General features: G+C 34.1%; 1 protein-coding gene across 2 annotated transcripts in view; it reads right to left on the minus strand.

The window, feature by feature from the left end:
- The window catches only part of GLRA3 (glycine receptor alpha 3), a 235304-nt gene that overhangs the window by 125937 nt on the left and 86563 nt on the right, over nucleotides 1–22804 (minus strand). For both annotated transcript variants that reach the window (XM_074273156.1, XM_074273155.1), the window contains exon 2: nucleotides 3146–3273. In XM_074273156.1, coding sequence (XP_074129257.1) covers nucleotides 3146–3273 — 128 coding nt within the window. The remainder of the gene's footprint in view (nucleotides 1–3145; nucleotides 3274–22804) is intronic.

Genomic DNA, 22804 nt, shown 5'->3' on the forward strand with positions numbered 1-22804 from the left:
AAAATACTTTGGGTTATGGAAAATTTGGGGGATCAGAATATGTTGATGAAACCTCTACATTTTGGATTAAGGAATCTAGAATCATAGGATATTTCCTAAATGAAAGAAAACCAATGAGTTTTTATGCAAAGTAAGTTGCCCTCTGTAATAAGTACAGTTGGTCTATGTCGTTTCATTTTTTATATTTTAGAAGGAAAATTATTCTAAGCAACATTTTTTCATGAAAACTTTATTCCCAATTGCATCTCATATATGGAAATGTTGAACTAAATTATAGCTTACCATTTGGACTATAACATAGATTGAATAGACAACATTTTTGTCAGTGACATCTAAATCTCATTATTATTTTCTTGCCACTATTAAAACATGAAAATCACCTAGAAGTGGTTGAGCAAGTTTGAATTAATTTATCAGAAAGATTAGTCAAATACTTAGGAGAAGATAAAAATTTTTAATTCTTTTTTGTGATGGTGAGGGGGTGGTGGTGCCTATTATAAAACCCTGTCCAAAAGCATATTGTGATAGACAAGAGGCATAATAGGGGAACAAGGTACTTTGAGAATAAAAATTAAAGGATACTAAAATTGTTTTGCAAATATATAAAAAGAACAATATGTTTACTTGATAAATTTGCCTAGTTTTAGCCTTACTGATCAGGTTGAAGTAATGAAACCTTAAAAATTGTAAAATTTATAAAAGGCTAGTTGGACACATTTATGGGCATATGGTCAAATAACTGGAAAAATGAAGGCATTCATCACAGAAAAATGTTTTAAAATTCTTGTATAAGGAATAATTGAAGGAACTGAAAACAAAAGAAGCATAAAAATAGATGACATTAACTAGGAAAGCTGTGGTCTCTTCAGATATTTGGAAGATCATGAAGACATCATGGAAGAAAAAGAATAATTCTCTTCCTTTACAAAGAACTAAGGCCTGCAAATTAAAAGGCGGCTTATTTTGACTTGTCGTAAGGAAGAACTTTTCTGACAATTACAATTGTCTAATGCTGAACTAGCTTGTCCTATATGGTAAAATAGTTCTCACTGTGGAACAGATTCAAGAAGAATCTAGATGATCTATCAATAATAATATAAGAAGGGATTCTTGTAGTATTTGAAAGTTTAGATCAGATAACCTCTACCATGTATTATAACAGATGGAACAACAGACTTGGATACAAGACTCTGAAGGACTTAACCACAGTGGTTGCCCAAAGAATAAACTAGTTAAATTCAAAAAGGCTCATACCCAGAAGGCTGGAGGCAAAGTGATGAACCATAGAAATTCATAAAGATATTTTTAAAAGGCATGAAGGGTATTTGACTGATATTATATAATCATGAATCCTCCAGGGATTGAAGTACAGGGATATTTGGGGTCAAAATAAATCCCCTGCTCTAGCATATACCACTTTTTTCTTTAGATTAAAAACCCTCATAACTGGAGACATTATTATTATTTTTTACCAGACAATTTAGGGATCTATTCAGGGGAGTGGTTCTAAAATTCTGATAAATACAAAAGTTTAAATGCCATAAAACACCATTTGCTGGTTAACAATAGTAAAATCAAAACAATTTGTCCAAGAAATATTTGGGCAATAATTTAATTGAAATTCCTATCAGAATTTTTCTTGGAAAATCTCTCAAAGCAATTGATTAGGAAGAATTCAAATACAACTGCATTTTTAAATAATTTTTTTAACAGAAAAGTATAAAAAATTCCTTTTCCATTTTACTTTGTAATGAGTACAAATGATGTCCCTGGTTTTCCCAATTATAGAAGCACCATAATGAGTCTACTTTTCACTTCACATCTGCAATTTTCTGTCTTATGGTCTGAGCAGATGTTACCATTCCATTTTTTCCATGTTAAATTCCAAATTTATTCTTAACATGAATTGTTAAGCCTTAAGTTTAGAGATGAAAACTTAGAGATGCCTATCCAAAAGGGGAATTTGTCCAAGGCCCTGATGGATGCAGGATTATTTCCTCTCACTGTGAACCTTAATATGCAATTAAGTAACCAATGACAGAGACAAAATGAACCGGAGCAGTACCACCCACAATTTAAAAGTTAACCATATTTGGAAATATATCTTATCTAGTTGCAAAACCTCCATACTTCTTTCATGAAAGAAATTCTAGAAAAAGATTTGACAAGTGAAATAAGATGTCCCTTATTCATCTATGATTTTTATTTATCTATTTTACCAGCAGGTATTTACTGAGAACCTGTTTATGCACAACATACAATGATTCATGGGGTAAGGAATAAGAGCTCTATCAGATATGAACTCTATCCTCAAAGAACTGTCAGTCCAAGTAGGAATAGAAGATAGATTTTTAGGAGAAAGGGAGGGAAAAAAATAAGCACTTCTTAAGTGCCCACTCTGTGTCAGGCACTGTGCTAATCAATTTTTAAGTGCTTCTTTCATGTGATACTTACAACAATCTTAAGAAGTGCTATCACAATCTCCATTTACTTTGTGTTGTTTCAATCATGTCCAACTCTTGATGACCATACTTAGGATTTTATTGACAAAAATAACCATAGTAGAGCACCATTTCCTTCTGCAGCTTATTTTTTTTTATGCATGAGCAAATTGAGGCAAATAGAGATTAAGTTACTTAGCCAAGGTTGCATAGCCAGTAAATGTATGAAGCTAAATTTTAACTCAGGTCCAGTGACAAGTGACAATACCAATGTTTTGTCTACTGAGCTTTCTAGCTGTGATATCAGACACTATATGATTCCAAATTCCCTACTTAATTGGTTTGTGAACTTTTAAATTATTTAATTTCTTGTGCCTAAATTTATTCATTTATAAAATGAAAAGATTTGGCTATATTCCCTCTGAGATAATTTTCTGACTATATATCTATTTTCCTATGATCAAACATCAAAATGAGTGGTACAGACACTCTAGAAAAGGAATAAGTAAATGTTAATGGACAGATTTTCAGAGATGTACATTTCCTACACACCTAAAAGAGTATTTCCTCAGACTTTTAAATTGAGCTCAGATACCTTTCCCCTTTTACATTTATCTCTTTTTTTTTGAGGGGTAAAAAGCCCCTCAAAAGCATTACTTTGTAGAAATATGCCAAATTAGCTCCACAGTAGGCAGAAAAATTACCTTTAAAATTGGGTCTGATTCTTGCATCATAGCCTGATGTCCTGCCCATTAGTTTATCCAGAAAATCAGATGGTGACATGGGTGTGCTACGTGATCTTGCACTGTCTGTCTCCTTTGTGGCAACCAAACTATAAAGAAAAAGACAAGATCCATATTTCATGAAATTGGCAACAGTAGTTGCACATGCAATTTAGGAACCAATAAGGTTATTCAAATTCCTTCAGAAATGAAAATATCTCTAGACCAGTGAAAGAAACCTTCATATTCACTGGTAGTAGGATTTTCATTAAGCCAAACTAATAGGCTTATAAGTTCAGGCTTCATTTTGAAGTCATGCCTTCTCAAATTGTGCAATGCCCCATTTGAAATATAGAACTAGATAACAATTTAGAAGAAAAATGATCACCATTTCATTAATGAAACCTGTATTCCTATTGCATTTAATGTATTTTGGGAAATGCTGAACTAAATTATACCCAAACTTTGGAATTAGTGGCATGCATATGTCAAAAAAGATAAATTTCACTTCTGAGGACAGAGCAAAACTCATCAAAACATCAGACTTTCAAAAACGAATACTCCCCTGTCCCATTTCCCAACCCTGGTTTCTTTACATAATAATTATTAAATAATCAAAAAAATGTAGCATATTATCCAGAACAAAGAAACCATAAAAATTCAGCTCAATGAAATACGTGATTTAAATAGTTCATTTATGCAAAGTGTAACTTTTTCTTCTTTAAAAAAAAAAAAATAAGTTTTGTGTGAAGTTCTCTCAGATGTAACCTTACTTCCTCTCAATGCACATAGAATTAAAGTTTTTCAAGGCAAAATACTTCCCAAGTTAGTCATATATTTGCCTATATTTATCAAACTTTAGTTCTTTTGTCAGAAAATGACAGCATGAATTAATCAAATTCAGAAATTAATGTCAAGAAGGAAAAGAAATGTAGTTCGTGCAACTAGATAACATGATATCAGGGAATTCAGGGAATAGTCATCCAAATTTCTTGTTAATATAGATATTTTTCTTGTTTCATACAATTTTGCCAAACAAGATCCTTGGAACATATGCCTTCTACCTCAGCCTCTTTCTAATCTTCTATTTGAGCAATAGTAAGTTTCTAATCAGACTAATCAAGCACTCATCATTATCTTTAGCTACAGTGTTTTTCCACTTATCAATCAACAATACTCATTGACTACTACTATGTTAAATGCATGGATCCATGGCTTCCATCTTTTTTTAACATTACAATTGACTATATCCTATAAGCACCATTCTCTTACTCTGAATCAAGATCCCAATCACCAGTTCCTTAGATCCTAGCAGAAATCCAGATTTCAATTGCAAGCTAATATATTATCTCTCTACCCACTAGCCACTGTTGCTCTTTGACCAATGTAGTCAACACTATTAAAATATTACTACTACTATATAAGTATTCCCCCAAAAATATAATAATTTTTTTCTTCAATAAGTGACAATTAAAGTGTTTAGAATTGGAAGAAACCTTAAAGATAATATTACAAATTTGTGACATTATACTCATGTGATACATACCAACAGGCATGGTAATAAATATTTGTCATGTAATGTTTCCTTGGGATAGTGGCTTATGCATTGCCTCTAAAGTAAAACAAAATAAACACCCTTCCACACAGTCTCATGATCTGAATTAGCACCAAGTACAATATCTGTGTTAATCATTATCTAGCTAGTTAACCACCAAAATAGATGAACTATTTTAGTACTCAGGTCAACCATTTTTTCAGTCATTCATCATCTGTGCATATATTAGTTACTTTCTTAACCAATTTGGTCACAACAAGGAGTCACTGTGATTTATATTTTCACAGACTCTGGATGTACACTTTTTTTTTTCCAAATCAGCTGGTATTATAATAACTTTGTCAGCACCCTGGATTACAGGCTATTTTTTTAGACCTCTAATCTTTCCTTTTGAAACCCTAATGTGGAAAAGATACTGCAAAGTACAAATAGCATTCTTTTATCTTGTCAAAAATAAATCATAATACAAGGTTTTGCAAAGGTGAATATTGAAAACTATCTTTGCATGTATTTGGAAAAGTAAAATACTATTAAAATAAAAAAAGAATCATAATTGAAGGTGGAGAGGCTAGCAGAAGGTAACAATATTCTCCTATGTCAGAATCTTGGACTTTGTTAAACCAACATTCCCCCTATGTATCATTTCATCTGGCCCAGATAATCTCCACAAAAGCACCTCCCAAAATAGGTTGTCCTGAGCTAAATCCTTCCTAAATCAAACTCTCTCTTCCTGACTTTTCTTTAATATTATATTGTAGAATGGTCTCTCATTCTTCAGAAAATCAAAGAACCCAAAAATTGAAAGGGAACTTAGAGATGTACACTTCAAATCTTTGCCCCAACATGCATTTCTTGTACATCATTTTGAATAAATAGCCACACACTTGACACTTGAACATCTCTGGTAGCAAAGAACTCATTCAATTTTCAGACCATTCCAATTGGTGGATCTTCTTAAGAATGAGCAAAAATCTACCTCCCTTTTAACCCTTAATTCTAATTTATCTTCTGGAGCCAAACAGCATTATTCTAACTCTGTTTCTCTATGCCAGAACTTTGCATACTTAAAGACATATGTAATTTGAATCCTACATCTTCTATTTTTTTTTCCATAACAAGCATCCTTAGTTCCTTCCTCCTTTCCTTATTTGAAATCATTTCTCATCTCCTTATCTGATTGCCTTTCTCTCGATCTGGTTTGGCTTGTCACTGTCTTTCTAAAAATGTGACATGAAAAGGAGCAAGTTTGAGACCTGATCTAAAGAGACCACAGAGACACTCCTACCTGCCACATTCTGGCTCCTATTTGTAGACATAAAAATCCAATAGCTTATTTGACTATCATATTGCAATGTTGATTCAGCTCAAGTTTGAAGTTTAATCATATACCTAATGACAGTTCAAGTGACATCATGGGATCTCTGCTCATGTTGAGGGTTCTAATTTGCTCTTCTGCTTCTAGAGGGCCCAAGAACAACTGCAGGAGAGTTGAAAGTTGTCATCAACTACTGAAAGGAGACTACAGGGCCATGGCAAGATGGTTATTACTTACTTTTAGGTAGTCAATGGATAAGTTTCATTCTTTAACCAACCTTCCGGCTTGAAGATCTCTGTGAATAAAACTTTCACCATGTTTAAAAACTTAAGACATTCTCCATTTTAATTAATGGTTTTAAAATGTGTCTTGAAAGATGTTCCTTTTCCTTCAGAACTCAGTTCTAAACATTTGAGGAAATTTGAACTAAAAAACAAAAAAACAAATTTTTCAAAAGGTTTTAAATGAAAAAAAAAAATTAAAACTCTTGAACAATCCATCATTCTAGCCTATAAAAAATGCATCTTTTTTGTGTGTTCTTCCAGCACTTCTGTATTATTAGTTCTGTATCATTACATACAATCGTCTACATGTTATATATTAGACTATTTCACTCCTAACTAGATTCTGAAGATCTGAAGGAAATAGAAAGTGTCTCCCATGTCCCAATCACTTCATAGAGCTTAATACATTGCTCTATATATTTAGTAAGAGGACAATCAATGATCGGTATATAGTTAGCTCATAGTACTCAGTTAAGACACATTTAAATCATTACTATGTGTTAGGTTTTGTGATAACTGGAGATACAAGAAAAGGCAAAAAATTACAATTATACTAAACATTCAATTTTATATTCTTATAAGTTATAACTTTTACACTCATGATGTTTAGTATCGTCTTTTGAGATTCTTATTTTTTAATTACAAAAATCTATTTCTCTCTTTCCCTTCGCCTCTTTCTACCCACAACAGGAAAATTAATAATGAAAAAAGAAAATTATGATCTCTGTAACAACTATACAGAGTTAAGCAAAGCAAATTCCTATACTACCATGTCTAAAAAGTCTTTGCCTCATCTTGTCAGAAGGGAAGTAACATGCTTAATCATGTCAGTTATTTGATTTGTAAGGAAGAGTTATTATGTTATAGGTGTTGGTGGATTTCCTGTCAGGAAAAGGAGTTAGAATTCTGATTCTGATTGTTCTAGCTATGTAACAAATGACAAGTCAATAGTTTAACCTCTTAAGAGTCTCATTTTCCTCATTTGTAAAATTAGGATGTTAGATGACTAAATACAAATCTCTCTATATATAATATATCATATGTACATAAATATATATTTTTGTTTTCCTTCTCAGATTATTTTTACCTTATTTCTGATTTTTCTTGTGCAGCAAGATAACTGTATAAATATGTATACATATATTGCATTTAACATATACTTTAACATATTTAACATGCATTGGACTACCTTCCATCTAGGGGAAAAGGCAGGGGGAAGGAGAGGAAAAGTTGGAACAGAAGGTTTTGCAAGGGTCAATGCTAAAATATTACCCATGCATATGTTTTGTAAATAAAAAGCTATAATAAAATACTTAAAAAAAGAACTAATATACTAGATACTACAGTCCAAGCATACAATAGAATTTGATGAGAATAGTTACTATCACTTTAGTATTATATGTGTCATTTTCCTTCCTTTTAATCTCTATTCCTATATATTTTTTTCCTCTCTGTAAGAATGGAGGTAAATAACAGGAGAATAAATAAAAATCTTTCTTCTGAAACTATCAAGTGAGATAATAAATACAAATTGATTCACAAATCTTAAAGCATAATATAAATACTCTCTATTCTTGTTGTCAGCAGTAGCAGCAGCAGCATCCAAGAAAGAATAACCAATAAATCTATTGCTTGCAGTTGATAGGACAATGATGAACAACAACTGAGAGATAGCAGAACTATTTTAAGACTTAGTTTGCTTCCCTTGTTTTGACCAAGGAGAATTATCTTTACAATAGAAAGGAAACAACCACATTTTTACCAAAAAGTTAAACCATAGATAAATAGGCATAAAAGGCATATAATAAAAGAGCTCCAGGTGTTCTTAATAAGTACAAATCACCAATTAGACATATATGCCTGGATAAAAAATCTGAGGTTATGACTGCTGTACAATTATCTTTGTTATATCTTGGAAAACAGGATAAGCACTACAGGATTATTCTTCAGTTGTTTGAATTGTGTCTGACTTTTGTCGACCCTTTTTGGAGTTTTCTTAAAGAAATTCCTTCTTCAATTCATCTTATAGATGAAGAAATTGAGGCAAACGGGGTTAAGTGACTTATCTAGGGTCACATAACTGGTAAAAGCATAAGGCTGGATTTGAGCAAATGAGTCGTGATAGCAAAGGGAGGACAGAGAGAGCAGAAGGAGGAGAAAAGAAGAGAAAGAACATTAAAAAGAAAGAAAACATAGATCACTTAGTGTGATTCCAAACAATATTCTAGAATATATTCTTGCGGCAGCTAGACTTTGTAGTTGCTAGAGTACTATACTTGAAATCAGAAAGACCTCAGTTTGAATTCTGTCTCATATATATATATTAGTTTTGTGGCCCTGGGAAACTCAAATAAATTCTCCTAGCCTCAGTGTGCTCATTTTTATTTAATATTTTATTTTCCCCCAGTTACATTTAAAAACAATTTTAACATTCATCTTTAAAACATTGAACTTCACGTTCTCTCCTTCCTCTTTCCCCATCATCCCCTCTCATTGTAAAGGCAAGCAATTTAATATTGCTTATATATGTATAGTTATATAACACACTTCATAATAGACATACTGTAAGAGAAAACAGACCAAAAACAAAAAATTTATAAAAATTAGAGTTTAAAATACTATGTTTTAATCTGTGTTCAGATATCATCAGGTTTTTTTTTCCCCTCTGGAAAATGAATAACATTTTTCTTCATAAGTCCTTTAAACTTGGTTTAGATCTTTGTATTGTTTTTCCTTGTGCCCGTCAACTTTGTTCTGGTGTCTCTGGCCCTCTTCAGGCTGAAACCCCTTCCCCTAGAAGCCAAATGCCTGCCTATCCCATTACTATCAATAAAGACTTTGTTTTAACACAGCATTGAGTAGCGAGTTCATTCCCTAAATGAACCCGGCCTTTGGTATTTGGGAGGAGAAGAAAGCAGTGAACCATCTTTTCCTTTGAGACTCATTTATGTCCTCAACACTAAGACATTCACAGTTGATCATCTTACATTATTGCTGTTATTTTGTACACAGTACCTTGTGCATTGCATCAGCTCATGTAAGTCTTCTCAGTTATTTCTGATAGCATACTGTTCATTCTTGACACAATAATATTCCATTATAGTCATACACCATAATTTGTTTAGCCATTCCCTAACTGATGGACATCCCCTCTGTTTCCAATTTTTTACCCCCAGAAAAAAAGCTGCTTTAAATATTTTTATACATATTGGTCCTTTTCTTTTTTTATAAATCCCTTTGGTGATATAAACCCAATAGTTGTATTGTTAGAATTGCTCTATAGAATGAACAGCTGAATCACTTCACAACTCTACCAACAATAGAATATGTTTCATAATCCACCCCATATTCATTGCCCCATTTTTTTCTTTTCTGTTATATTAGCCAATCTAACATGAAGTATGCATGTAGGTATGAAATAGTACCACCTCATTGCCTTTATTTGTATTTTTCCAATCAACAATTGTAAGAGCCCTTTAAATGGGCGGCACCACAGCACATTGGGAGATTGAGGCCCAGAAATAATTTCTGTGGATATTAGGACTGCCTTGTAGGTGGGATCTTGGCCACATTGAGATAGCCTTGTAATGGGTGACTCTCTTGCTGATTGGCTGTGTGTGTGACCTCACAGGCCCTTTATAAGCCCACTGCAGGCAGCAGTCGCTCTCTTAACCTGGCACTCTTTAACCTGACTCCCTAACCTGGGCGGCCAAGCCGAGATGGGTAGCCAAAAGAGGTAAGGAGTTTGGTAGTGAACACGTGGGTCTTCTGACCAGGTGTTCACTCGGGAACCAACAAGTCAGGGCATCAGTCAGGGCATTATGTGAGTAGGTATAATAAAGGCTTTTAAGATTACACATGGCTGCTCTTGAGTGCTCTACCAGTTATTAAACTATAGATTCAAGAGGTTGTAGCCAGAGACCTTTGAAGGCCTCAGAGGAGGAGAGCCGGGTAAAGTTGACACTGCAAAGGTACTCTGTTGGGCCTAGGGCAGACTAGTAATTGTAACTGCCAGGAGGGCACGTTACAAATATTTAAAATATTTTTGAAAATATAGGTATAAATATCTCTGATTACTTCACCTGAAAAATTCATATTTTTTGATTATTTGTCAATTGGGGAATGGCTCTTATTTTTATAAATTTAACTCAGTTCTCTATACATTTGTGAAATGAGGCCTTTATCAGGGAAATTTGTTTAAAATTTTTCCTTCACAGTGACTATTGTATTTCCTTCTATCCTATTTATCCTATTCTCTCTTTAAACTTCTGTTTCTCTTCCAAGGAGTTTTGCTTCTGACTACCCCTTCCCCCAATCTACCCTTCCTTGTTTCTTTGCCTCTACTTTGTTTCTTGCCCTACTTTTCTTCCCTTCCCATCCTAACTTTCTTGTATTCTATACCCACTTGAATATATTGGTTATTCCTTCTTTGAGCCATTTCTTAAAAGAGCAAGGTTGACTTCCTCTTCTTTATCTGCCTCTACCATTCTTCTCCACTATAAAAGCTTTTCCTTGCCACCTTTAAGGGAGACAACCCCATTCTATTTCTCTCTTTCCTCTCTCCCAATACATTCCTTTCTTACCTCTTAATTTTTTAGATATCATCCCTTCACATTTAACTCAAATGTATTCTCACTATCTATATATATTCCTTTTAATTGCTTTAATATTTTTTTCTTTTAAAATAATTTTATTTTTTAAAATCAAGACAAATTATTCTAACAAATGACCAATATGGACTATTTCCATTAAATGTTACTGTCCGTGTCCCACCCAAGCATCCTAATTATCACATACTCTTACTACAATACCAGCAGTTAAACTTTCCCTTTAAAATCATAGTTTTCACAATCTGATAATTATTTTTGTTTGTCTTTTAAGTATTTTTAACAGAAATCTTTCTTTCATAGGTTTAAGTACTTTATGCTTCCTGACAGAAAGATGGTCAGTAATCTATTTAACTCTTCCAATGTAACATGACTTGTTTTCTAGGCCATTCCTGGAAATTCCCTATTCCGTTTGATCCTAAGTTCATGTTTTTATATGCAATAATCAGTTCAAAAGATTTATGTCTTATGTGAGTTTTAATTTTTGAAATCTATCTTCTGGTAGACAATTACTGAAGCTACTCTCAAATGAATCATCTATTTGATATCTTAATAGTCAGTGTCTCTCTAGGGTTGATGATACATATTATCCCTTGAGCAGGTATGGGACATATTGTTGTAGAGATTGCAATAGTTGCATTTGCTGGCATCAATCTATCTGTTAAGAGTAAGGGATCTTTAGAAGAGACTGATAATTTCTCCTTTACTAAGAAAGTTTGATACAATTGCTACAATAAGGAAAAAATGTTATGAGTTACAAGTGTCATTTGCCCATGTGGGAATGCAAGAGGTTTAGACTTATTCAGTACCTTATGCTTTCTCTTCCTTGTTACCTTTTTATTCTTTTCTTGTGTTTTGTATTTGAACATCAAATTTTCTATTTAGTTCTGGTCCTTTTCATCAAGAATGTTCAACAGTCCTCTATTTCATTGCATGTCAATTTTTTTCCCCTCACTAAAGTACTGTACTTCATTTTGCTGGGTAAAATGATTCTTGGTTGTAATCCTAGTTTCTTTGCCCTTCAGAATATCATATTCCAAGTCCTCCAATAATTTAGTGTAGAAGCTACTAAAATTTGTGTTTTCCTGACCATGGCTCCATCATACTTCATCATTGAATTGTTTCTTTCTGGCTGCTTGCAATATTTTCTCCTTGACTCCAGAGTTCTGGAATTGAGCTTACATTTCGGGGCCTTTTCATTTGGAGGTTTCTTTTAGGAGATAATCAGTGGATTCTTGTAATTTCTATTTTCCTCTCTGGTTCTAGATTATCAAAAAAGTTTTCCTTGATAATTTTTTAAAAGATGGCATCTAAGTTTTTTTTTTCTTTTGATCATGACTTTTCCCCCTCCACATTGCTGAATCCTCCAAAAAATATCTCAGGGTTTACTTGCTAGATTTCTTTCTTAAAGACTGTATTTTAAACCCAAATCACCCCAACTCTCATTGACTGGCCAACAATAAGTCCCAGGCTAAACCCCAATTGCTCATTGTTGGGTCTGACAGCAATCATTTCTGTTTTGGCCAGAAACAGCAAGAGTCTTTGACCTCCCAGATTTAATTATCTATTTATATGTTTGTTTGTTTGTTTGTTTTTTACTAGGTGAAAGAAGAGATTCTTTGTCTCCATTGCTACCAAGCCTTAATTACTATTCATAGGAGTTAAACTAAAACCTGTTGAAGTTCTTAGCTTAAAAATACTAAAGTATCCCATTACTTGCAGGGCCATCTTCAGTCATCCTGATTTTTATCTGGCCATTACTAGGTGGCTCTGAAGGAGAGAATGAAGTAGGTGAATTTGCACATCCCTCTCTCACTTAAATTCAATTCACTTGCTTGTCATGGCATCACCTTCCTGATGATATGGTTCTCTTCAAGAATTATAGACAAACCAAGTTCAATACTACCAAAAAAGTATCCCATGCACAGTATTCCTATCTATGTTATCTTTTCCTGTTAAGATGTAAGGTCATTGAGGGTAAGGACTATCTGGCTTATGTTCATACTTTTATTCATGGTGCCTAGCACAATGTCATATAATATAATGTCAATATATATAATTTGTATATTATATATTATAAACAAATTAATATTAACAATATATATTATTTTATATAATAAATTATATATACATATATAATTTTGATATAATTATATAATAAATAAATGGTTATTCATTTCAGTGAATCAGGCGACATTAAAAATCCTTCACATTTTGTCCTTAGATGTACCTTTTGAAAGTTCTTTCTCATAATTCTTCTCTATGAACATTCCCTCCTAGAAAAAATTATCTACTCACTTTTCTCCTGGCATACTACATGAAATCCTCCTTATTTTTTATTCCTTTTTATCATTTTTCCCAATGGAAATCTCTCTCTCCCCATTACACACTCACCCACATATGCATGCATATCTGCCTATCTTCTTTTTCAATCTCACTCAAACTTCAAGGCTCAAAGTTCTATCTCCCCAATGCTTGTCTTGACTATTCCTCCCAAAGTGAACTCTCATTCCAAACTTCTGTGAAGTGCATTTGTCCCATTAATTTGCTATTCATTCTAAATTGCCTTGGACTACCAATTATCAAGGGGTGTTCTATTCTTTTCTCATCTTAATCAGAGACCCTTAGAGTTCACAACTTATATTTCATAAACTATTTCAATGTTATCTTTGTCTGAGTGCTTCACAGAGAGCACCTGGCTCAAAATAAGCACCAAGAATCTACTAAAGGAACTTTTTGAATCCTAGGTAGAAGACTGGTTTGTATAAGAAGGAATTTTCATTTTTCTTTACCTCCAATTTTTTGCTCTGAAGAGCTCTAGAAGAAAATTATATTAATCTTGTTTTACATGAAAGCAGACTAATCCTTTATAGCTTCAAGGATGAATTATTTATTGATATTAAGGTTACTAATCCCTTTTCATATCTTTTGACATTCAAAAATTAACAGTGCGGGAATGACATTAAATTGGACTCATGGAGGGAAAAAAATGGAAAGGATACCATCATAGTCATATATTTTGAGGTTTATTAGATATTTCTCATCAAAGTCCAATGAGAGATAGAATAGGCTTTTTTAATTAAAATGGGACATTTAACCACTTATTTTATGTTCTCAGTAAAACAACTGGGTTTTTGTTGTTCTTTACATAGTACATCCATTTGTGTTTTTCATGACATGACTTGTGGGAATAATTGGCATCCTGTGGTTACAGATAACATATATTTTTATGTTATGTATTTTGTCTGTAGGTTTAACTGTAGTAAGAAATACAGAAAGTTTGAGAATGTTATTTTCAAAAGTGTTATTAATTTCAAGTAATCAATATGTGGGGGAAAAACTATGAAATATGCAAAACTATAAAGCCCCTCATTAGTTTGTTAATACTTTAGCAAAAATGTTACAAGGCATACAATACATTCTTCTGTTGTATACAATCATTCAACCATAAATATCATCCTTTAATTCAAAGATGATTTAAATAATATAAAACTTTATAGAATTTCAAATATATTTTTTCCTATTGGTAGCCACGCAAAAGAGATATTCTGGCAAACATTGAGAGAAAAGTTTAAGAAATAAATCTTGATTTAGTAAGGAGAAAAACCTAATAGTTTTCTTTTGGTTGTCAATCATTTTTCTCAAACATTCATGATTTCTTTGGTATAGATGGAGAATCCACACATAAAGTATTTTGATTATGCTGATTCCAAAATACTTCTTTTATATTAGGGGTTTTGATATTCAAGGGGGTCCAGAGACAGGTTTTTTTGGATTCTACGAATTTGGATGGGACAAAATATTTTGCACACATACACACAATTACTAACCTTTTGTTTCCTTTATAATCTTATCTAGTAAGACTGTTATTCAAAGAAGCAGTCCATAAGCTTCTCCAGACTGCAAAAAGGATCTAAAATACACAAGAAAGATTAAGAACTCCCGATTTATACATTTATACAAATTTACACATTTGGTACTGAAGGATGAAGGATAGTTAGATGTGTATAAATGCACAAGGGCCTCCTAGGAACAGGAATTGGACTTGCTACTATGTGCCATTTCTGCCTTAATATCCAAAGCAATCTCTAAGCTCAAGCTAGGAGCTGAGCTCTTTCACTTACATTTGTCCTTGTGGAAATTTAAGCTCACCAGGATTGCTGCAAATGTTCTAGAAAGGCTCCCAGATTTCTCTCCATTCTATCTTAGCTTCTACTTACTCAACTTTACTTTTTAAGTAAAATAACATTAATGTACAATATTTTAGAAATATTTCTTTTCTTTTCTTTATTTTTTTCCAAAGTAGGGTGATTGAAACCACTTATCCATTCAGCAAATTTCCACTATACATTAGAAAACATTACCTGAATGAAGTTGGGATGAAAAAAAGTGACAAACTGAATGTCTGAGACACTAAGTATTGCCATTAAAAGGTCTGAAATTTCTATTTCAATGAGATCTGAGTTCTAAATCTCACTTGGTCTGAGGGAATTGTCCCCCACCCCCCACAGAGGCAAGATATGAAGGCATTCAGCCACTCCTCCAAATCACAGATAGAAGAAAAAAAGGAGTCTCATTCTCCACTGAATAGTGACCATATTCAAACCCCTTAGATAGTAGATTCTGTTTCTTGACCCATCACTAGACAAATTCTGAAATCCAAAGGATATTGGCAGTACCTTTAGATATCTCTAATAACTTTCTTCTGGACCACATAAATTCAAGCTGCAAGCTCATTATCTCTGCTTCATTTGTCAAGGATGATTTTCCATCATCTTCTTGAACTGCATCATCAGAGATTTCTGTTGTTAAAAAAGCTGCTAATAAGCTCTTACCCAAAAGTATGAGAAACATGAAATGTTATGCCATTCCTTTTCACTCTAGTTATATGGATTTGAAAGTATAACTTAATGCATTATAACCATGGAATCATTTCATCCTATTCTATTTCTATTCATGTGATTCTTTTAACAAAAATGAAAGGGAAGATGGCAGAGAAGATACACGTGAATTTGTAAGCTCCCTTCTTCCCTCAATACCAACTAGTTAAATCAGCCTCAAAAATAACGCTGGACTGATAAAACAACAAGAATTAGAAGCACAACTTACCAGCTGAAGAGATTCTGGAATTTCAACAGAAAAGGTTGGTTCCCAGGGGAGAAAAAAAGATCAGCATGGACAGGGTTAGGTGCTAGCACATTGTGCCAAATGGGCTGGGGAGAACTCTGGGATCAGAGAAGCCACTGAGATAGAGGAATCTGGCACAGGCTGATAGCTCTTCTCTGCTTATAAAACAGTATATCAGAAGAGAAAGCAAGCTACTTTAAAATATAAAGCCAGATCTTAGATCCGCCCAAATGCGGAAGTGGCCTAGCACCAATCTCGGCACCAATCTCGGCATGGCTGTGCAGCCACCTTCTGCTGCCCAGTGCTTCTCCTTGGGGTAGTTGAGAGCCTGAACAGTGGGGGACACAGTTCGAGGCAGGCTCTAATCCACATAGTGCGGGGCTTAGCCTGAGGCAGTGGAATTCTAGCATCAGTGGAACTCCCAGAGAAGGGGAACTTCCAGAGAAGTGGAACCTTTGAAGTAGAGACCATGGTTTCCAGGCAAATACTTTCAATTTGAGCACAGGGGCTTTTCTCTTCAGATGCTAATATCCACAGCCCCAAGGGAGGCTTTGGCTGGGGTTTGTGACACTTTCACTGTTCAGCCTTAAACCTCAGGGCAGTCACTAAGCCACACAGCGGGGTACTTCACTGGACACTCCTCCCAGCGAAGTGGTGCTAATGACCTCTGAGGCATTTCCAAGGAGGGGGCAGGGGAACTCTTTCCCAGAGCTCTCTCTTAGCCCAGGCACAGGGTTGTTGCATTCTACCCCCATCTGGGAGGAAGCTGATAAATAAATGTCTTACCCCAAAGGCAGACCTCCCCACAGAGAGTTAACATTGAGTAAGAAGTGGAAGAGAACGAGTGACACTTTCTATACAGAGAAAGAGCGGGTATCCAACCCCGAGGAGGCTAACAGCAGAGAGTCTCCAGATAACATCTTAAAGGGGAATGATACCTGCCCCCCCCATCACATAACTCTCTCCTAGAAGAGACTATTAAAAAGTTAAGAGAGTTTGAAGAAAAATGGAGAAAGGAAAGAGAAGCTATGATAGAGAATAACAATGTCCTGAAATTTGAGTTGGAAAAAATAAAGAATTCACAGGAGGTGCAGGGAAAAAAAAATATGAATTAGAAAAGCTTAAAAAATCATGGGAAAGTAGGATTTCTGAATTGGAAAAGATAAAAAATTCTCAAGAAAGAAAAATTTCTGAATTGGAAAAGATAAAAAAGTCTCAAGAAAGTAGGATTTCTGAATTGGAAAAAGAAAATAACTCTCTAAGAAAAATTAGGGAAATGGAAAAAAATTCAATAGAGCAAAATAATTCATTTAAAAACTCAGTTGGACATATAAAAAATGTGAATGAAGAAAATAACTCATTAAAAATAAGGACTGAACAAATAGAAATGAATGATTCATTGAGAAACCAAGAATCAGTCAAACAAAACAAAACAAAAAAAAAAAAAATGAAAAGCTGGAGAATAACGTCAAATATTTACTGGGAAAATCTATAGACCTGGAAAATAGATCTAGGAGAGATAATCTGAGGATCAGTGGACTTCCAGAAAATTATGATAAAAAAAAAAAAAAAGCCTAGATTCTATCTTATAGAAAATCATCAACGAGAACTGGCCAGAGATAATAGAAACAGAAAGGAAAATAGGCTTTGAAAGAATACATCAAACACCTTCTGAAAAAGACCCTAAAAAAAGAACTCCACGGAACATTGTGGCTAAGCTGCAGAACTACCAAGGGAAAAAATAATGCAAACAGCTAGGAAAAAAACAATTCAAATATCAAGGTGCCACAATAAGGGTCACACAGGATCTGGTTGCCTCCACAATAAAGGATTGAAGGGTCTGGAATCTGATATTCTGAAAGGCAAAAGATCAAGGATTGCAACAAAGAATAAACTACCCAGCTAAGTTTAGCATTTTCTACCATGAAAGAAGATGGTAATTTAATGAAACAGAGGAATTCCATTTGTTTCTAAGAAAAAAAAAAAAAAAAAAAAAAACAGACTTAAACAAAACATTTGATCCACATCCACAAGGCTGAAGAGAAGCAGAAAAAGGTAAAAAGAACTCTCGAGAACTATATCTCTGTTGTAGATAAACAGAAAGGCCACATGGATAATTTGACTTTACTGATATATCATAAAAAATGGAAGTAGTAAAGGGAAGGGGGATAATATCAGATAAAGTGAAAGGAGAGATAAAAAGAGGGAAACTATATCCCAGGAAGAGGCATATAAAAAGCTACCATATCTGAGGGAATTTAGAGAGGGGGAGAAACATTGTGTGAATCTTACTCTCATCAGAGTAGGCTCAAAGAGCAAATAATTGACATATTTGTTTTTCAGAGAATTCTCTCTCACCTCAATATAAGGGGAGAGAGGAAAACAAAAAGTAAAAGGGGAAAAAGTGAAGGGTACAAGAAAGGAGAAGGAACTTAAAAGGAGGGGGGAGGGATACTAAAAAGGGAGGGCTGTGTGTCATAAGTGGGGTCCATAAATTAAATACTGGAGAAGGGGTTTAGGGGAGAGAAGGGGGAAAAAAGCATAAACAGGGGATAATATGATAGTAGGAAATACAGAATTAGTAATTTTAACTGTAAATGTGAATGGTATGAACTCTCCCATTAAACGGAGGTGAATAGCAGACTGGGCCAAAAGTCAGAACCCTACAATATGTTGTTTACAGGAAACACACTTAAAGCAGGGAAATACATACAGAGTAAAGGAAAAGATTGGAGCAGAGTCTATTGTGCCTTAGGTGAAGCCAAAAAAGCAGGGATAGCCATCCTTATCTCAGATCAAGCAAAAGCAGAAATTGATCTAATTAAAAGAGATAAGGAAGGAAACTATATCCTGCTAAAAGGTAGTATAGACAATGAAGCCATATCAATACTAAACATATATGCACCAAGTGTTATACCATCTAACTTCCTAAATTAAAAGTTAAGAGAGTTGCAAAAAGATATAGACAGCAAAACTATAATAGTAGGAGATTTCAAACTTGCACTCTCAGAATTAGATAAATCAAACCACAAAACAAATAGGAAAGAAATTAAAGAGGTAAATAGAAGATTAGAAAAACTAGATCTTTGAAGAAAACTGAATGGTGATAGAATGGAGTATACTTTCTTCTTAGCAGTTCATGGAACCTATACAAAAATTGACCACATATTGGGACATAAAGTCCCAATTAAATTAAATGCAGGAAGGCAGAAAGTTAATGACTTCTTCTCAGATCACAATGCAATAAAAACTACATTCAATAAGAAGTTAGGGGTAAATAGACCAAAAAGTGATTGGAAACTAAATAATCTCATCTTAAAGAATGACTGGGTGAAACAGCAAATTATAGAAACAATTAATAATTTCACCCAAGATACTGACAACGATGAGACATCATACCAAAATTTGTGGGTTGCAGCTAAAGCGGTAATAAGGGGAAACTTTATATCTTTAGAGGGTTACTTGAATAAAATAGAGAAAGAAAAGATTAATGAATTGAGCCTGCAACATAAAAAGCTAGAAAAAGACCAAATTAAAACCCCCCAACCAAAAATTAAACTTGAAATTCTAAAATTAAAAGGAGAATTCAATAATATTGAAAGTAAAAAACAAAAACAAAAACAAAACAACAAAAAAAACCCTATTGAATTAATAAATAAAACTAAGAGTTGGTTTTATGAAAAAGCCAATAAAATAGATAAAGCTTTGACAAATCTGATCAGAAAAAGGAAAGAGGAAAATCAAATTGTTAGTCTTAAAAATGAAAAGGGGGATCTTTCCACCAATGAATAGGAAATTAGAACAATAATAAGGAGTTACTTTGCCCAACTTTATGCCAATAAATTTGATAACTTAACTGAAATGGATGACTATCTCCAAAAATACAGGCTTCCTACATTAATAGAGGAGGAGGTAAACTGCTTAAATAGTCCCATTTCAGAAAAAGAAATAGAACAAGCTATTAATCAACTCCCCAGGAAAAAATCCCCAGGACCAGATGGATTTGCATGTGAATTCTACCAAATATTTAAAGAACAATTAGCTCCAATGTTATATAAACTATTTGAAAAAAGAGGGGATGAAGGAGTCCTACCAAACTCCTATTATGACACAGACATGGTACTGATACCTAAACCAGGTTGAAAACTGAGAAAGAAAACTATAGACCAATTTCCTTAATGAATATTGATGCTAAAATCTTAAATAAGATATTAGCAAAAAGACTTCAGAAAATCATCCCCAGGATAATACACTATGATCAAGTAGGATTTATACCAGGAATGCAGGGCTAGTTCAATATGAGGAAAACTATTTGTATAATTATGACTGTCAATAAACATAATATTCAATGGAGATAAACTGGAACCCTTCCCAGTAAGATCAGGGGTGAACACGGTTGCCCACTATCACTATTACTATTCAATATTGTATTAGAAATGCTTATTGACAGTCATAAATATATGCTCCTGATTATTCTAAGGAATAGTCCATTTATTCCTATACTCTCAAGCGTTTTTAGTTGGAATGGATGTTGGATTTTATCAAATGCTTTTTCTACATCTATTGAGATGATCATATATTTTTATTAATTTGATTATTAATATGGTCAATTATACAAATAATTTTCCTAATATTAAACCAGCCCTGCATTCTTGGTATAAATCCTACTTGATCATAGTGTATTATCCTGGGGATGATTTTCTGAAGTCTTTTTGCTAATATCTTATTTAAGATTTTAGCATCAATATTCATTAAGGAAATTCAAAAATCCTACTTTCCTGTGATTGTTTAACCTTTTCTAATTCACAAATTTTGTTTCCCTGCATCTCCTCTGAATTCTTTATTTTTTTTCCAACTCAAATTTCTGGACATTGTTATTCTCTATCATAGCTTCTCTTTCCTTTCCCCATTTTTCTTCAAACTCTCTTAAATTTTTAATAGTATCTTCTAGGAGAGAGTTATGTGATGGGGGCAGGTATTGTTCCCCTTTAGAGTGTTATCTGCTGACTCTCTGCTGTTTACTTCCTTGGGGTTGTATACCCACTCTCTCTATGTAGAAGGAATCAATCATTCTCTTCAGCTTCTTACTCATGGTTAAAAATCTTTTAGGATCTTTTAGGATCTTACCTTGGGGTAAAAAGTTTATTTATTTATTTCTTTACCAGATTCCTCCAGACTGTATGGATGCAGCGGCTCCTGTATCTGATCTAAGAGATAGCTCTGGGAGAGAGTTCCCCTCCCCCTCCCTGGAAGTGCCTCAGAGGTGATTAGTAGGACTGCACTGTGAGGGTTGCCCAGTGAAGGACCCCACTGTGTGTCCTAGTGACTTCCCTGAGGTGTAAGACTGAACAGTAAAGGCGACACAAAGCCCAGCCAATGTGTCCAGTGGGGCATGGATATCAGCAGCTGAAGTGAAAAACCCCTGCCAAACTGGAAGTTTCTGCCTGGAAACCGTGGTCCCTATTTCAAAGGTTCTTCTTCTCTGGGACTTCAGTGGCTGAGTTCCATAGCCTCTGGTCAAGCCCGGCACTATGTGGATTAGATGTTGCCTCAGCCTGTGTCCCTGCTGTCCAGGCTCTTAACTACCCCAAGGTGAAGCCTGGACAGTAGAAAGTGGCTGCACAGCCATGCTGAGATCTGTTAGGTCACTTCCGGATTGGGGTGGTTCTAGTATCTGGCTTTATATTTTAAAGTGGCTTGATTTCTGCTGTTTTATAAGCAGAGAAGAGCTAACAGCCTGTGCCAGATTCCTCTATCTCAGTAGCTTCTCTGATCACAGAGTTCTCCCCAGTCTGATCAGCAAAGTGTGCTAGCACCTAACCATCTGTGCTGGCCTTTTTTCTTCCTCCCCTTGGAACTGACCTTTTCTGTTGAAACTCCAGATTCTCTTCACCTGGTACATTGTATTTCCAATCTTTGTGGTTTCTATCAGTCCAGCATTATTTTTGAGGCTGATTTAACTAATTGGTAATGAGGGAAGAAGGGAGCTTACAGATTCAGGTGTATCTTCTCCGCCATCTTGGCTCCACCCCCTCATCACTTATTTTTTTTTTTTTTTAAAGGCATTTGGCTGTGAGGTCGATTCATTCCTAAAATACAGAATAACCTTGAAAACCAATATTCTGAATATTTAATTAATATAATCATTCATATATTGTGCTACACTTGGCTTAATGAAACTGTAAGAAAGACATTTGTAAATAATGATATTCAAGGGAGGTTTGTGCTTTTAAAAAATCTCAGAAACTCAGAGATTGATGAGAAAATTAAGCCAAAATAATTTAAGTGACTTATTCAGAGATTTAAAAAAAATAATCTAGTTATTCTAAGAAGTTGATCAAAGAATGAGAACAATTGTGTGTAGAGCCCTACAGTTTAGATGATATTACTAATTGTTAATTATAGTCAATCTGATAGGGAAAACAGTATAAAATAAATTAAATTATTGGAATATTTCAGCTTCATTATGTTTTAATAGATCTCTATAGGTTAATTTATGACTTTACTTACTCTTTATGACATTTTAAGAAAGAAAATATATTCTGAGTTGGAAAGAAGAGTGAGAGGCTTTGAAGTGTCTTATTAAAATTAACTGTATGTGTGGTGAACATTGAGGTAGACTGGGCTAACTGAGCCAATTAATACTGATTGGAACTATTCTAGCTCTCAGCCTAGCAGGGATTAAGAAGACAGAGAACTAGTCAACTTCAAGGGAATATTTCCAGGAAGACTTACCCAACAAGATTCCCAATA

This window comes from Sminthopsis crassicaudata, chromosome 6, assembly GCF_048593235.1.
Source record: "Sminthopsis crassicaudata isolate SCR6 chromosome 6, ASM4859323v1, whole genome shotgun sequence".
NCBI classification, from domain to species: Eukaryota; Metazoa; Chordata; class Mammalia; order Dasyuromorphia; family Dasyuridae; genus Sminthopsis; species Sminthopsis crassicaudata.